The following is a 17,900-nucleotide window of genomic DNA, read 5'->3' as shown; positions in this document are numbered from 1 at the left end:
GCCTCCAAGTCAGCGCCCTTATCCACCAGCAGTCTTACAATTGTCTCGTGCCCTCTTAATACTGCCCATTCCAGCGAAGTCCTCCCGTCGCTCTTAGCCTCCAAATCAACGCCATTGTCCACCAGCACTCCCGTTACTACCTCGTGTCCTTCTGATGCTGCCCAATGCAGCGGGGTTCTCCCCATGTAATCCTTAGCCTCCAGTTTAGCACCCTTGCCGATCATAGCTGACAGCGATTTCCACAATCCAAAATATGCTGCAAAGTGCACTCCTTTCATATCCCCAAAAGTTCTCCAGCCACGACCCCCACGGGCCCCCCGATTCATAAGATCATTGCAGACCAATAGCGCGACTTTATCCTCAAGTAAACCGGATATTAGCGGCGTATCCCCAGTCGCAGATATGCGAGCATGATGTCCCCAATTCTGCGCCGCATATATACACAGAGCCTTCGATTTTAGTATCTTCCCATCATTAGAATAGAACGAATCGAGGTTTTCGTCAAGGATATTATCGTATAATAGATAAGTAACGCATCTCTCTGTAATATCGATTTGGGCCTTGGGGAACCATTCCACCCAAGTCCGTTCAAAGTATTCTTGTGTCGTGTAATGAACTAATCGAATGATATTGCTCTCTTCATCAATCGTAATTAATCCAGCACATAAGGAAACCATTTTGTTAACTTCGGGGATGTTTTCTTCGTCAAATTCACGCTCATTAACTTCTGTTGCCATCGCATGCTGGAGTTCCAACGTAGTGAGCGCCCTCCTTGCACAGGTAATCCAGGACAAGACGTCGGTTGCTAAATTTCTGGAGTCTGAGTTGTATGTTTGGATTCTCTTCATAGCGTTTTCATAAGCATGATCATATCCCTCATTTCCACTTGGCAGCGTTTTCAAAGCCGCTTTTAACTTTTTAGCTGTGGTGCTATCTTTGACTCGTTGAAAGTGAAACTGCGCGAGAAGAAACCTGCCAAACGGTATTTGATGAGCCTCTTGTACATACGCGAAAACAGCCACTTCGCATAGTCCCACCAGAAAGATTTTAAGATCACAAGATAACAACTTACATCCCACGAGCCGCGTTTGCAATTTCAGTTTTGATATGCTCCCGATACTCCTCCAACAAGTTATCTCCCAGTTGAGAGATCTCACCGTCCAAATAGTTTCGCACGTCCTCATCATGGGCGCGGATCTCGACCGTTGCCCTACTCTCGGGCATGGTTCCGCGCTCAAATATCTCCGCGATCTCAGGAATGAACCTAGAAGTAGCAAAGATATTCACGCCGTACTCGTCGTGTAAGTGAAAAAGTTCGGTGAGGAATTTCGCCCGGCCATTGGATGCTGGATATTCATCGAGTGCGTCGACAATGACGAAGACTCTTGAATATGTCTTAATCATGGACCTCAGAGTATTAATTATGTCCTGGTCCGATGGCCGAGTTTTTTGAGCGAGGTGGCTTTTATGCAGTTTCTTGACACTATCTGGTAGAGCAGATTGGCTCTGTGCTGCTAGCTGTTTTAGTAAACTCGCCAGCAAGTTGTCGAGTTTTTGTTCATGACTCCGATTGAAATTACAATAGACGTATGCGATGCCAACTGTTGAATCGCTGTTGAATCGGGTCATCAAGTTATCGATGATGATTGATGTAAGAATAGTCTTCCCTGCTCCGGGGATGCCGGGGCAAAACAACACATACTTAGATTCGAGCCAGGTGTTATATTCATCGGAGGTTAGAAGCCATTCTCCAGTTCCCGGTTGTCGCCTTCTCAAATAGTCGCTATGTTGGGGGCCATAATCAATTGGCGTAATCCAGTTCAAGATCTCAAGGTCTTCTTTTCCATCGAGTCGGGATCTTATGGCCGCAACATCACCACACACTAGTACACCAAGAAAGTCAGCGGTTTGCAATTTGCTTTAACTATTTTTATAATTTAGGATGTACAGAACGTAAAAGAAAATAAAAACTAACCCTGACTGAGGACTTCTCTTACTGGGCGTTCTTGATCAACGATACTTGGTTGTATATGTTCCAAAAGCTCTTTTGCGTATGCCGCTGCTACAAGTGCAGCATATTCCTGCCAATCCTTATTTTTCCCCGCATCAGCATAGTCGCAGATGCCCCGAATTACGATACACGGGAAACTCGACAATCCTGCTGCCTCCATTTCAACGCACAAGACATTTCCATCGAGCTCCTTGTTGATACCGTCACGGCGCTTGGCATCCTTGATGACTTGATTGCCAGAGGCAATCAAACCATAATGGATGTTGACGTCTCTAGGTTTTTTCTGAGGTTCGGAAATTTGATCGCTCCCCGCTGACTGATTCCCTAAGTTGAAAACCGTTTGCAGCGCCGACAAAGGGTCTGGCGCCGACAAAGGGTCTTTAAGAGACTCGGACCATCCGTACTTTGCTATCACCTTTGGTGGGAATTTTGCTTTTACATCGTTTAGATACTGAGGTATCTTCGATTCACCCAGATCATGTTCGCTTTCCAGTTCCGATATGACGGTCAGCAGCGCGCGCGGAGGTTGTTTTGGTTTGCTGGTAAGTTTGAATACACCATTATCTTCCGCCTTGCCGAAATCCCACTGGATCACTTCAGTACCAACAACGACGTCGCCCAGTCTAACCTTAGGCGGGATGCCGCCACCGATCCCAACCATAAGTACAATTTTAATCGACGGGAAAGTGCTAAACATTTGTGCCACGACGGTCGCTGCTTCATTTGTACCGATTGCCCCTTTTGGTAGGCATGCTATAACGACGCTATGTTTGCCAATGGTTCCCAGGGTGTATGTGTTCTGGTCGTTTGCCGGAACGCGAAGCTTTTGATGGGTCTGATCTAACATCACACTCGCCGCCGTCCTCTCCTTAGGCAGAGCGCATATCCACCCAATATGGTAGTCTTCATGAGATAGTTTAATCTGGGATTCCATCCGAGTAAGTGTTACGGAAGGCAGGCCGCCGTATTATAACTGGAAGTTTAAACTTTTTGGTATCGTGGCGCCTGCGCGTAAATGCGGGGCTGGGTTTTGACGCGGGGTATATCGATATATCTCGTGGGCTCAATAGCTCCAACGAGCGCTGCGTAGCTTAATTCTAATACGTAGAAGGGCTGAAAAATCGGAGGATAGAAAAAAAACTTTAGAGGATATCAGGACGAATGCTGTGATGTGACGAGGTCGCAAGAGCATCTGAACAGCCAAATCCTATAGTATACTCTTCTCTCTCTATATAGCTATATATACATATACATATTTTCCAAGCCTTGTTTGCCCACTGTCAAATCGTTGAAGCTAGAGTCAATCTGCAGGATGGGTTAAAATCATTGGCTCCTTTTCTGCAAGGCCAGCAGCGTGGCTGATTGCTCCATGGCATGCAATTGAGAAATTTTTGTACTGAAGTTTCGAAGCCTCGTGCAGAGGACGCACGGCTGACAGTAATTAAGTCAACGCGAACGCGAACGCACAGGATGTTAGCTAGAATGAATTACGCTGAAAACGCTGTGTCGCTTTTAAATTTCATATTAACAAACGATGAAATCTCGAAAAGAAGTTCATTTCGAGATCACTTTATCTCGTAAACCAGAGATCACTATTATACAGATAACTCCACACCAAAATCTAAATAGTGTAGAAATTATACCTTTCAGGCTACCGATCTCCATTGCTTGTGAATACGGAAAATCGGGGCACGCGAGCTCGTACACGGGCATATATGCATAATATTTATTATACCTCAATTCCCGGAACATGTGAGTGGGCTATCAGTCATGAACTTTTTCCAAGCCTGACAAAAGAGGTGGGTCCCCAAGCATGCTTTGGATATCTGCAGGTCCTGGCTGTGGAAAGTCGGTTCTTGCAAAGTACTTGATTGACCACATTCTTTTAGACACTGAATCCAAAAACAACCTGTTACTTTTTCTTTAAGGACGACTTGCATGATCAGAAGAGCGTTGTTAGCGCCCTATGTTGCATATACATCCTACATCAGATTTTTATAAAACGGCCTATTTTACTCTCCAAGGTAATTGTGGACGAGTTCAAGAGCACTGGAGAAGGCTTCACTGACCCATTTAGTGAGCTTTAGGAAACTCTTCTTAAGGCTGCAAAAGATAAGAATGCCAGCAAAATTGTCTGTCTTTGAGATGCATGCTATCAACAAATGCGAAGGTCACGGGAGGTTTCAACTTTTCCATTAAACACTATATAACATAGAGAACCATTTGAGCTAAAGTTTCTTTTGATTAGTCGACTTTATAGTAAAATTTCGCAAAACTTTCTACTTTCTAAAATTTCAAGTTTTGTTTTATCATTTATCTAATATGGGGAAAGCAAAGTTGAGATGAACAAGATTTCTCAAAGAGATTAATATTTTCATTAGATTGGGTGTTTAGAGCATTGGCGCAATGTTGCATGTTGACTCGACACCTGACGAACAAAAAAATCTGCTGCAAGAGCTTACGTCTGTTCACGTTTCGAATAGAACGTACTTGTTAGTGTATCTGCGCAAGGCGTTCTGCCAGATCATACATGCATGTAGTACAGAACACGCATCCTATTAGTTAGTGCGCTTACTATATATAGTAAACCCCTTGGTAGAACTCAAAATCATTTACATGACCTATAGCTACATGCATACCATATCTATAAGAACAGGTACTCGATAAGAACCGCATACGATTATATCTCTTACAGATTCAAACTTTAAAAATATTATTAATATATTGATATATTGTGTAAAACTAGTTTATTTTGAGTAGCTGGTTTTTGTTAATATATACTACAAACATTCATTCCACAGTTTGGAACAGCACAAAAAAGTAACTGATATTTTATATAATTTTCTACTTAAACAACCAGGGAAGTTTTGTTACTAGAGTTGTATGGAGCGTTGATGGTGGTATCATATTGAAAATCAAAGCCTGGTGATCCTCCAGTTAGCCCAGATGCTCGTCGGACCGATCCAGGGGTGCCTGCGAGACCTATGACCTTTCCATTGTCAGAAATACTCTAAAAGATATCCTTGCCACTATGACTTTTTAGAGGGTCAGCTAATCCTTTTTATCTAAATGCACCAAACTCCCTAGCTTCTCTAAAATAAAACCAACCAACTGCAGAGTCTTCGGGGGTATATGGCCGCTAGTTCATAAGGGTTTACTACGTCAAGCGAGGTCTTCCGTGATGCAACGATCCCATGTTTGTGTATATACGGCGTATAATGCAACTAAACCGCACCCGCCTACTGCCAAAGGACCGCAAGATAGTAAACCGGATCAGAGAAAACGGAAATAAACAAAGAGCAGCCCAAGAACCGAAAGAACGTCGTCGCAACATTGACTGATACAATGAAAGTGAGTGAGACCTGGGATTTGCCGTCTGTGTTGGCAAAAGCTGTATCTGGGATATCACACACAAAATGCAACAAAGTCCCCCATCCTGCATTTCACCCGACAGCCACCTCAATCAAATTCCTAACAATAATGACGAATACAAACTTCCATAGCCTAATTTAAATCGCAAGTGGAAATCCTGCAATATACATCTCAAGGCTCGATATGTACCATTATACGAAGCAGGGATATACGCAGTTATAAAATTGTCAAGGGTATAAATTTATCAAAGAGAGAATAGAAAATTTTCTGTTTTGAAAGCCCTAAGCTAACTCTATAGTTCGTAGCTCTTTACCTTTAAAATATCTATAACACCCTAAGCGTGCGCAAAACTACATCCCAATGCAACTTTACTCCCTCCTTTGCACTTCTCCTGCTCTGCTAACCGCCTCGACTTATACGATTGACAATTTGCGCTACCAGTGCCCTTAGCCGTGATATGTCCACAAACCAGATCTGCACGCTTTGCTTCTAGGTCTTTCCAAATAGGTGTCCCCTTTGCGATCGCACTGTTACCACACTGGTACACCAGGTCTAGCAGTGCATTTAGCTGCCCTTGGGTCAAAAGTTTTGCGTTGGGAAGGGGTCGGAAAGCTTCATGCAGAAGCCGTTGAATATCGGCAGCGAAGAGGTTTTCGCCAATGCATGTATCGATAGGGAGGGTCAGGGAATTGCACAGGGACTGCGTGATGTTGCAGTTGTGGCCCCAGCCTAAGAGAGAACGTTTGGATCACTATACGTGTCGTCTGCGGAGAATCCGAGGTCGCTTACCTATCGTTTTACGGTTGTCACCTTGGTTGTAGAATGTGGTGCAAAATCCCTCGGCGCCTCTTATAAAATTAATGCCGTCCTGGTCCGGCCAGCAGCAGCGCTTTGGGAACTTTTGAGGGCACGCCGGAGGCGTTTTTAAAAAGCATTTGCTCGGACAGCCAGCCAGTGTCTTACCCGTAGGATCCTTGTTGCACACAAATTGCGTGATGGTCTTACCTTTGCTGTTCTTCTTCTGAACTTTATGAGCTTTTGGACAGTTGGCAAACTCGCTGGATTTACAAATAGCATTGGAAGCTTGTGGTGGATGAGCGCTACGTAAGGATGTTACGCTCGTTGCACAAGAGCTGGTAGAGGTCGTAGAGGTCGTCGTGGTCGTCGTGGTCGTCGAGGTCGTCGAGGTCGTTATACATTCTATCGTCGTAAAAGTGTCGAGACGCTTGACAACCAACTGTTCGTCTTTCTCAGAGCATCTCATACACCCCTCATAGAGACCGCAGTATAGCGGGTTCGTATTCCCTGATATCCAACCTGGTGGACAGAGACAGCACCCCCACGTATAATTGTAGTACTGCCAGTACTGTCCTGGAGCGCTGTCGCATTTCTCTCCCGAGCTAGCGAACTTGTTGCCGACGATTGGCACATATACATGAGCCTCATTGGCGTGGCAAATTGAGCTCAGGCCAGTGTCAGAGTTGTTGAAGTAAGGTGCTAGGCCGCATAATGCCCCGAAAAGGATTGCTTTCTCAGCTGGCCTGAAAGTGTTTGTATAGAGGCAAGTTTGTTCTTGGCCGTAGGCAGAAAGAGTTCGACAGGTGCCGTTGGCATGTGTCGTCTCAAGGACGGCGGATACAAGCGCGATAAAAAATGGTATAAGAAGGGCGGCGGCCATAATGGGAATCAAGTCGAAACAGTATACTAATTAGTACGCCTAGACCATAATTTCCAAGAAGCCAAGACCTCTGATTATATAGGTAACGCTCGCCCTGGCACCAGCAGGCCTTCTCTCCACATAGTTACAGCTGGAGATCCAATGCGCGGTGGAGGATCCAATGTGCGGCTGAGAATTCAACATATAGGTGACGAATACTGAACGCCATGGCGCCACTGAATACGCGTACACGAGGTATGAGTTATTAAAGTCCAGTACTGAGTTATACCGATATTGCCCATTATTCCCTCCTCCTCTTTTGCTCATACTAGAATTTCGTCTGTAAACATTTGCATCCATCTGTGAATAATATTTAACATTTCGGTATAAAATGTGTGGTTGTCGAAGCTTGGAGTCTACACTACCGTATTAGGCTCGCGCACAGAGCCGCATTCTACCTAATGATATTGTGTTGGCTTGCAATGCATGCGCGAACTTGCACCTGGAATCGCTGCTTAACTGGCTTGAATTCGCAAAGTATGACAAAGCCTTAGGCTTTTAATGCAAAAGGCAGCTTACAAGAAATGGGACAGAAGGAAGGTTTACAAGCTTAGCGGAACGGGAGGTAATCCTCTCCAGTCGGAATCTTCGTCATCTTCGCCGTCAAGCAACTCCTCCATCTTGTTAATTTTTGCGTTACTCTTCTCGACGACGGGGATGGCCGTCCTAATCACTGCGCAAGTTTCGCAGATGGTCTTGGGCGAGAGTATATACTCAATGCATATTCCAAATGATCCGCGAGCATAGATGATACATCACAAAAAAAAAACCCTGACCTTGATGATATTCAGGAGCCCACTGAGAAAAAAAAGGAAGACCCTGTGAAGGCCAAGACTGCTTCAATTACTAAAGGAGTTGAAAGGAGTCGAAAGGTTGTTGATCCCCGAGTTCGAGTCCGAGGTAAGCTCAAGCATGCACAGGAACGGAGTTCGGAAGAGCATGCCAGGGTTCCACCCCCGCCATTGACATCATTGTGCGTTCGCATAGTCCAACAAACCCAGGACCAGGGTCTAGTGCATTGTGAAACGGTCGATATGAGTTACAGGAACTGATGGACAGTTCAAGTTGGATATGGATAGATTGGACGACAGTAAGGGCTTCACGGATACACTAAGGAAATTGCGAATGGGCTTGCTCGACGATGTATATACAGGCGGTATCGATATTGGCTCTTCGAACATCAAATATCGACATCTTCGGGTGCATAGCATATCTCGAACTCGCGCTCGACCGAGATCCGGTCCAAGATCAAGACCAAGATAGAGGCCACACCCGCCCCAAAACTAGTCTGTCAACGGCATGTCCTTGTATCAGAACCCGCTCCAACCTCAGACAACCACAGAATTTTTCTCCTCCATATGCCTCATCTGATTCCGAGCTGGACATTAGACGGCTTGGCGTACGCAACCACTGATACGCATTTGATGTACCAAAACCGGGGGATTTCCCGAGGTAGACATAGAAGCCAAAAGAAAGAATATTTGAATCTTATCGTAGTACTTCCATGATATCACGGATAAAAGAAACTTTGTAAAAGAATATCCGTCGTTGTGATTAATCGAAGGCAAACAGAGGTTGTTTGTGTTCTTAATACCGGGTCGATGGCTACTTCAACCGATTAGCTGTCGCTCGAGTTTCCGTATCCATAATTTAGTCGTGATTGATCGAAATAGAAGAGGGAGACGCAGCTTGATAATCTTGCCAAAATCGCATTTCAGTGGCATGTTCACGATAACTAACGAGAAGGTTGACGATGAACCTGAGCAGAAAGCAAGCTTGTGATATCTACTCATCATTTCCGGATTCAGCAACTTGAACCCGACGTCCTGGAAGATTTCTCGACGCTGTCGCAGATTTAGTGCACAATGTTGGAGCTGTTTGAGGTGTCACGACCCTTGCATTTGACTAGTGGCCAACCAGCCTGCGTCCGTGTTCCGTAGCTTCGTAGCATGGCATAAACAGCTCTCCGGGCAGCTACCCCTTCATTGGTAGCATTGAATCCTAGACACGGTGCTTGATGTGCTTTGGATGAAGCAGAGTAAACTTTGTCGGTAAGGCAAAAAAGAAAAGTCAAGAGTTCGGCCGGATGAAAATTCGAAAAGAAGGTTGATCTCGGAGAGCTTAGCTGCATCCATTTGATCTATAAAGACCAGAGAGGCCCCCAGCTTCTTCTGCTCAATCCGTAATTGTATCTTCTCCATCTTCTCTTTCTTCTCCACAATTTCAACTTCTCCATATACTATCAGCTTGAACTTTTAGATATACGGTTCTTTTGGAGCGCTTTCTAAACTTAGGGTGAATATTTCGTCAATAAAGCCATAAAAGATCTATATTGTTACTATACATACCATCATCACATAAACTTTAAAACCGCCAAAATGATCACACTCCCAGCTACCATGAAGGCTCTTAGGTATGCATTTCTCTACCTTTTCCCTTGAATTATTGTTTCTGGCATTATACTGTGGACTCTTTCTTTCCCCCCTTTCGGAGGGGGTTGTTGTTGCAGCGCGCAGAGGAGGATGAGGAAGATAATGTTTCCGATATGGGGGTGATGATGGACAGCAAATGCATTATAATTCTTTAACATCAGTGCTAACCTGGAATTATCAGATACGAGCAGCCAGAAAAATTCGGAATCGTCGAAGTTCCACTGCCTACAGTTAGAGATGGTGATATCCTGGTAATTATATCCTTCTCAATCAGATTTAACAGTGTGCAGTTACTCACAGGTGTAACGATGTTTATAGATTAAAGTCAGAGCCTGCGGTGTATGCGGTACAGACTTGCACATCCACGAAGGCGAATTCATCGCCAAGTTCCCTCTTATCCCCGGTCATGAAACAGTCGGTATCGTCGCAGCTGTTGGCAAGGATGTTAAAGGATTCACAGTCGGCGAGCGAGTTGTTGCTGATAACTCAGAACTCTGCAATGAGTGCTTCTACTGCCGTCGAGGACAGCTATTGCTGTGTGAGAACTTCAATGCTCACGGTGTTACAAGTATGGACTCTCATGATCCTTTGTCACAATACTAGTATCAATTGTTCCTAATTTCTCTTTTTTCTGTGATATAGTGGACGGTGGTTTCGCGGAATACTGTGCCTACCCAGCTGGCAAGGTCTTCAAGATCAAAAATCTCAGCGACGTTGACGCTACTCTCCTCGAACCCGCTTCTTGCGCCGCCCATGGCCTCGAGAAGATTGCTCCAAAGCTCGGCTCTTCAGTTTTGATGTTCGGTGCCGGCCCAACAGGCCTCGTACTTTCACAGATGCTTCGACAGAACGGCGGCTGCCACGTTGTTATGGCTGCACCCAAGGGTCTCAAGATGGACCTCGCCCGTGAAGTAGAGGCTGCAGATGAGTACATCGATCTCTCAAGAGATAAAGCTGAGAGTGCGAAGCAATTGGAGCAATTGAAGGCCGACAACCCATATGGATTTGACATCGTTGTTGAGGCGACCGGTTCTCCTGCTATCCTGGAGGAATCAATTAATTACGTTCGTCGTGGAGGTAAATTAGTGGTTTATGGTGTTTACTCGAGCGCCGCAAGAGTTACATGGTCGCCATCCAGGATTTTTGGTGACGAATTAACTATCATTGGAAGCTTTTCGGAGACTTACATGTTTCCAGCGGCTATCAGCTATTTGGTATGTACTCACACTCACAGAAGCTAATGCTTATATGTTTTTAAATACTAATATTATAATTCTAGGACTCCGGCAAGGTCAAAGTTAAGGGTATTGTCAATAAGGTCTTCAAGCTCGAACAATGGGAAGAATGTCTCGAGTCTATGAAGAACAAGAGCGCAATCAAAGCCGCTATTGTTTTCGACGATGCTACCGCGTAAACCCTTTTCGGTTCCACGCCTTCTTCTTCTCATTCACACAAACATACACGCTCATCTCTCTTTTGGGTTTACTATAAGATCATGCATTTGGGATAACGGGGTCAATCGGGTATTACTAGTTATCTCCTTGGGAGTACTTTTTTTCTAGTTTCTAAAATTCTAGAATTCTTTGCGGTTTTCTACTGATTAGACGATAGAAGAATAGACGTTTTCTTCGTTCAATCCTGTTTCTTTCCTTCTTTTGTTTTACGGTTGTTCTTCAGAATGGCGTCTAGGGATATTAGATGTAGATAGAGAATTTGCGTAGATCAAATTCGAATGGAACTATTTCACGCAAATTGTCTATGCATTTTACAATACAGCCTGGTAATCGGATTTAGGAAACCTGATCACCTAATTATAAAGCTTGTGAGGCCTAGGCGTCGCTTAATTAGCTGAACAGATTGCTCACCCTAGGTACCCTAGCCTTAACTTCAGGCAGTATATTAACTTAGTCAAGAATATGACAGCTGGCCAAGCCGGGCTATTTGGCCATATAAGTAAGTATTCAATTGTGATCGATACTCGCTAACATCCTGCAACCAAACGTTTTGACTTTATTCTTCTTACCTCGAGGGATCAGAAGCTGTCAGAGATCTGTTATACTATGTACTATACTAGTACTACCGACGAAGCTAGACCGGGCTAAAAATTCCAACAAGATGACAACACTAGAATCCCTTCCTGTCGACATAAAATTCATAATCCTAACTTCCCTCCCAACCGTTCGAAGTTTAAAATCACTATGCCGAGCATCCTCAAATTATGAAACCGTATTCGTAAAACACCAATCGCTGGTTGAATCCTCTGTATATCTTACCGAGGCTCTTACACGGTACTCTCGGGAAGCCCTGTGGCTTACCCAGTACTACCAGCAATTGCATACACATGAGGACAAATTAGCGCTGCCTTTGAAGGCTATACTGGAATATATCACATACCCCGAGTCTCGCTCTCTCCTTGAGAACTTCAAAAGTCCAGAATATGCTGGTTGGCCCGTGTATAGTTCCACCCCTTCACAGTTTACGGACTTCGCAAAGGTACTCTCCCATGACTTCAACACGCCCAAAGTGTGTGATAATATCAAAATTCGGAAGGAGGATGAAAAGGCCATTATAAAATACCACAGAACAATCGTCGGTATCTTTCAAAGATTCGTGAAATACGAATTGACAAGGATAGCACCAGATCCACCGGGTTCATTGGAAAAATATAAAATCAGGAATGAATCGGATGGTTACTTTTTAGTAAGTGAAACGGAGGAGGAAAGGATAATTGAGGGTATCTATAGATTCTTCGTGGGGCTTGAGATCTCACAGAATGTACCTTACGAGGCTGTCATGTCCTCCATATCTGGGCTGTGGGGCTCTTGGAGTGTGATGGCGGTTAGAGCTATACGTGAGTTTTTACTTGCTCGGATTGAAAAGGCTGGGGGGCACAATGAAGAGATGGAGATATGGGATGATGATTTGGGGTATTATGATGATGGAGTGCCAGAGGATCGCTTGTCTATTCGTAAGTGGCACCTCTGACAACATCCCCGGATAGAATTGCCGTTCTCCAGGATTAAAGAAGCCTTTTTACTAATCAAAGAGGCTTAAACTTATAACAGCGAACCTGGTCCTAAATTTTGACTTTCCCGATAATATTATTTCATGGATTGACGGAAAATACGACAAAAACCACTTATCGCGGGTCCAACGGATTTTAAAAACGACTGGACAAAGTCCGCTCGGTCCTGATTCATGGGATACTATCTTTGCATTCTTCACCCAATTCGATCCGTGGTACAATGAAAATCCGGACCGATATACGAGAGATGGGAAGAAGATGTGGCTCAAGAGTCCGAAAACCGGTGAGATCAACGGAACGGCTTGTCTGTGGGATCACTGGAGGTTGAAAATGTATGGATATACATTTTCCGAGTGGAGTAGTAGCGATATGTGGGACAAACGAGTTGAGTTTAAATACCGTAGTTACGACACAGAACACTATAACTACTATAAAGAAGGCGGGGGAATCGATCAGCTGGCGATGTTGATGAGGGTAACGTGGCGCCAGAGAAGATTTTAAGATACAAAAACCAGTCAAAGCGGTCAAGAGACACAAAGGAGAGGCAAGCGAAGAATAGAGGAACAAAGAATAGCAATGCGAAAGGGAAAATAATACGAAGAAGATCGCCCTCCGACTCTGGGCAGCGTGAAGTATGGCCTATTGAGCCTGAATTGGAGGAGGAGGAGGAAGTTGAAGAATATTTGCAAGAATTGCAAGATTTTTCAGTTTAACTTTGAAGGGGATCATACCCATGATATATCTGGTTGTCTCAAACCAGACTTCGCAATGCATCTGGATACATTTACATTGGCAACGATTGCAAGCTATGACAAGTATATCTGATACTCGAACTTCAGAGGGGGGAGTTCAAATACCCCCCATCGACGCATTTCCACAGATATCGTCCCCCTAGATATTTAATTTTATCACCAAAAGGATTTGTTGGGCCAGTCTATACGAACATGAAAGCACCAAGACCTTCAAATGCAACAATTCAAAGACAAGGAGAAAACCACGTGGGACCGTTACTCAACATATTGCCCTACACTCTTGCCAGAATTTGGCTCCATAGTAACCCTATAGTATTACATACCCCCTCCTCTTATCAATAGAGCTGATGAGTAATCGTCCTCATTGTTGTTGGGGGTACATACGTACCATACTAGGTTTTCGCCGTACCTAATAATAAACCTCCATGATGCGACAATCATATGGCTCGAGCTTAAACCCACCGGAAAGCCTCAATCGGTTAGCTTTTATAACCTCAAGTATCATAAGAACATGAAACTCTGCGGGTCCAAGCGACTACAAAAACGATAACCTGTGTAAACGCTACAACATCCTATTTGACAAGAAATTTATCCGGGTAAAAGCCCAACCTCGTGTTCGTTTTGTGAATTGTCTCGGGGAACTAGAATTTAAAAAGAGCCCCACTGAGGATTCCGTCGATGATTAATAGAATTTAAAAAGACGGTCCGGTATCTTAGTGAATTACGGGAGCGGAAGCTCGTATTTAAGATGAGGTTTTTCCTTTAGTGCCCGTTTAAGCGAGGGAAACAAGGTAAAATGCGATAACAATAGTGGACTGTCGGCACGGAAGAGAAGTTATATACAGCCTTAAATTTGGGGGTTATGGATTAATCAACTGATCAAGAGGCCGTTACCCATTGGCTGAAGATATATACTAGAGGATATTATTTTTTGTAAGCTTAGATAAGCCGCCGCAATAACCTATATTATATACCTACCTATATCTAAGCGTGAGATCTTAAGACTTCATACGTTAAGGTCCGTTACGAATATATATAATTCATAATTCACCAAAGTATAGCAATTGTGGTATACAGGAATAGCCTATAGAAGCTTACTCGTCTACATCCCAAAAATCCTATAGAGCCAATGAATTTATCTGACGCGCAAAATTTCGGGCCCAGTATGCGCAATGCATTGGGGCACAATTTTTTTGCACTCCTTCAGCAGAACTTCAGGATCAACTCCTTCAGGCCTAGCTAGGACATACGCCTGGAAATTTTCGTTCAGCCGTTGTATGTATGTAACATCAAAACGAATTAGTACCAATCAATCTGTCGACTCACGATCATGCCTAGTGGCTTGCATCCTAGCGAGCAGGGACAGGGCTATATACGAACATTCTGCAGGAAAATCCAACAGGCAACACGGACCACTGCTGTGGGGGTCTTGCCATCCGGCACCCGGAACTCGGATATATCGAATCTTGATCAATTGAATCGCTCTAGTAAAATAAAGAAACCTCCAACATCACATGATAGGCGTTACGTGGTTATGAAAAAGGCGATGCCAAGTCTTTGGCTCATGTGCGCTCTCGTATTCTCGGTGACAGGAGGGATATAATCGTGCAGAAGAAATTTAAATATTTGAATTCGAATATTTGCCCAATTAGTGAATTTGGCTGCGCCACGTACGTCCGGTGAGAGCTCAGGCGTATGTCAATTATTCGAGCTACTCGAATCCAAAAAGTTGAAAGAATACTATTGTTCGGCGGATACTGGGATACTGAATGCCGTGTTACCTCGCATCCATCCAATGTGGGTGTGATCGGTATCGCGATCGGAACACTATCCATGCATCATGCAATATAAACCTCACCCGGTTGTCTCGTACCCAGACCTGGAAGCTCACCCGGAAGAATTCGAAATGAAAACTGCAAATCAATCATCCAACCTCAACTAGACTAATCCAACCTTCAGGTTGTGACAAACAACTGGGAATACTGTGTTATAATTACCTAAACCAAGCGTCATGGGCAATATGAATGAAAGACGCCTCTCGCGCTTCCGGTGAGAATTGCGACCGGAGCTACCTTAACCTAGCCTTGTGGAGGCAGCCAGTCATAGCTTTACTGTATACTAAATCGCGATATCGTACGATCGTGCAGTTCAAAATTACTAAGGACTACTCGAGCTCTACCAACCACCATATGCAGTCCTCGGTTCTCAATGACAATTCACATATGTGGGCATCCGATGTATACATGTACAGGATATCTCAGCGGCTATCGCCGAAGCACCCTCGTGGAATTGTCCAATGCACAACTTCGGACTCTGCACTGTGGAGACCAGTTTACGAGATAATCAGAGCCCGTTTAGCTTGGCGTTTGGCCATCAGTATCAAGTTTCTAGCGGGCATCGACACCATATCGATATTTTATCAGAGAAGATTAGTGATACAAAATAGATACAATGAACACATGCTGAATGATGAGTTCAAATATTCTGGCTATAAAAGAGCCCTCGAATCCCAATTAATTACGACTCTCCATCACAGCAAAGGAAGCAGGCAGCAGAACAGTATCGTCCTAAATCATTAAATCTAAGTTCCATCCTTAATTTTAATATAATATCAATATCTTGTGTCTACCTTCACTGTACAAGGTTTTCCACGATGAAGCAATTCGCAGCAGCTCTTTTCTTCGCCTCAACTGTGGTGGCTCAACCATTTCATTCTATGGTTGCGTACCCAGATATTGGAACTTATTTCAATCAACCAATTCAAGACGCCTCCGTCTGGGTCCCCCATACCGTTGTCCAATGGCCAGCTGGGTCTCTTCCAAGCTCTTGCGCCGTCCAAATGGCGTCTCGTGGGTGTCAACCCAGCCAAGTCCAGGTCTACAATGTGACTTATCAAGATGTAAGTAAAAAAATAATTCCTGCTAATATAATGTAGTTGTTTTTTGGGGATACACATATACTGACCTTCATAACTCTGAATGTGTATAGTGTGACCGCCCATGGGTCTTCTGCAGATGTGAAACCGCTCCAGTCCATATCGGACGTTCTGCTGATATCTTCGGCCGTATGCCAGTGCATATGAGAAGCATGGTCCGTCACCCAATGATCGTTCCCAACCCGAACGGCGCCTGCTGTTGCGCTGCTCCCGATGATGGAGATCTTATGGTTGCTGGAGACTGCCCAATCCCAACTTATGCCCATGAAGTGTAAGTGAATTAAATCTCGTTTATTTTATATTCTTATGAAAAGACTCTTTTATGTGTGCTAGACTAACGATGTATGATATTTATAGTGGCCATTTGATTGACAACAGAGCCGATGTCTTCGGCCAGGATTATTCCTGTAAGCGGGAACCTACCCTTTTAGTAGAATGCTGGATTTCACATTTAAATGCAACCATATCACCAAATATTTGAGGAAATAGAAAATGGAGCTAACTGAGAGGTCTCAATAACAGCAAAGCCAGCATTCGTTAATGCTCTCGCCACCGACACTTGCAGCATCAGCAACTACGGTAACACTGCAGGTCGCCACGAAGAATTTGCCGAGATGAGCATTGCTGTTCTCTACAACATCAACACTGGTCTTCTACCCGCAGTCGCTCCAGGTGCTACTACCGGCTGCTTCAACAACCAGCTTAACTTGATTAAGACCAGATTTGGTGCTCAGTATTACACCTATGGCGGCACTTGTGTTGGCCGTCTTCCTGATTCCCCGACTGTTCCAGCGTCCCTAAGGGTTAAAGTTAAGCGTGAACATCTTGTTGGCAGGTCTGGATGGTGCAGGTTTAACCAGGAGAACTTGTAAATAAACACGCGGCGGTGCCGCATGTTTAATTACTAGTACGTCATGCTAGGGACTATCTTTTGCGATTCTTGATATTGTTTTCTATACCTACCAGATTCGAGGGTCCGAGTGGAGCACATTCGGCGGGAGCACTGAAGTCAAAGCTAATATGTAGATTATTCATGTTAATACTGGTTTCTAGCTCAATCCTTGAGATCCCCAAGCCAGGATAGACATCAAGAACCATCATGTAATAATCATACGAAAACACTATTAACTCATTCAAAGAAATTGTATCACAAAATGATGCAAGCTCCGTAATCAGAAGCTTGAAAAGCATAAGCTATCCTCATACGCTTGATGAATGTAAGACACACAAGCCCGCCTCGCGCGAGCCTGGGAACTAAACTTTGGGTTCCGAATGCGATTTTAGAACTGCTCCCGATCCGAATAGCCTCATTAGGAACCCGCTACGAACCGGCTTCTCCAACCGCTTACCCAATGGAAACAGCTTCCAATCTCTCCGGAACTTAGAACCCGGCTCGTATCGAACCATCAGAGCGCCCTGCAAACATGTTTTAGATTCTCCACATGGCTTCTGCCGACCTAAGTCTTAGATATCACACACTAGGCTTAGGTAGACATCAGTTCCCTAGATCCGCGCAGCATTTCTACCGAACAGGCGAGTTCCTTTAATTACTTCCCGAGCAAAAAAAATCAATACCAGACCCCCGGAATCACTATACTAAGTATGTAGTTGATATTTTGGTTTCAGTCCTCGATACCCCGTAAGTGGGAAACCCTT

The 17,900-nt window shown here is 44.3% G+C and overlaps 4 protein-coding genes across 4 annotated transcripts; 3 read left to right on the top strand and 1 right to left on the bottom strand.

Annotated features, from left to right (window-relative positions):
• Positions 1 to 5,717: 5,717 nt before the first annotated feature.
• On the bottom strand, positions 5,718 to 7,061 carry AOL_s00081g181 (uncharacterized protein; the record flags this gene model as incomplete). Its single annotated transcript, XM_011124999.1, has 2 exons — positions 5,718 to 6,112; positions 6,173 to 7,061. 2 exons carry the CDS (start codon positions 7,059 to 7,061, stop codon positions 5,718 to 5,720), a joined length of 1,284 nt encoding a protein of 427 aa, XP_011123301.1.
• Positions 7,062 to 9,478: 2,417 nt separating this feature from the next.
• AOL_s00081g180 (uncharacterized protein) lies at positions 9,479 to 10,946 on the top strand (the record flags this gene model as incomplete). The annotated part of the gene is made up of 5 exons (XM_011124998.1): positions 9,479 to 9,513; positions 9,714 to 9,783; positions 9,851 to 10,100; positions 10,175 to 10,746; positions 10,812 to 10,946. The coding sequence occupies 5 exons, from the start codon at positions 9,479 to 9,481 to the stop codon at positions 10,944 to 10,946; spliced, it is 1,062 nt and encodes a 353-aa protein (XP_011123300.1).
• A 701-nt stretch (positions 10,947 to 11,647) lies between these two features.
• On the top strand, positions 11,648 to 13,270 carry AOL_s00081g179 (uncharacterized protein; the record flags this gene model as incomplete). The annotated part of the gene is made up of 3 exons (XM_011124997.1): positions 11,648 to 12,500; positions 12,598 to 12,889; positions 12,994 to 13,270. 3 exons carry the CDS (start codon positions 11,648 to 11,650, stop codon positions 13,268 to 13,270), a joined length of 1,422 nt encoding a protein of 473 aa, XP_011123299.1.
• Positions 13,271 to 15,962: 2,692 nt separating this feature from the next.
• On the top strand, positions 15,963 to 17,116 carry AOL_s00081g178 (uncharacterized protein; the record flags this gene model as incomplete). Its single annotated transcript, XM_011124996.1, has 4 exons — positions 15,963 to 16,208; positions 16,298 to 16,515; positions 16,602 to 16,651; positions 16,767 to 17,116. 4 exons carry the CDS (start codon positions 15,963 to 15,965, stop codon positions 17,114 to 17,116), a joined length of 864 nt encoding a protein of 287 aa, XP_011123298.1.
• Positions 17,117 to 17,900: the final 784 nt, after the last annotated feature.

This window comes from Orbilia oligospora (assembly GCF_000225545.1).
Source record: "Orbilia oligospora ATCC 24927 unplaced genomic scaffold scaffold00081, whole genome shotgun sequence".
NCBI classification, from domain to species: domain Eukaryota; kingdom Fungi; phylum Ascomycota; class Orbiliomycetes; order Orbiliales; family Orbiliaceae; genus Orbilia; species Orbilia oligospora.
Note: the sequence above shows the minus strand (reverse complement) of the source record. Positions and strands in the feature narration are given on the sequence as shown.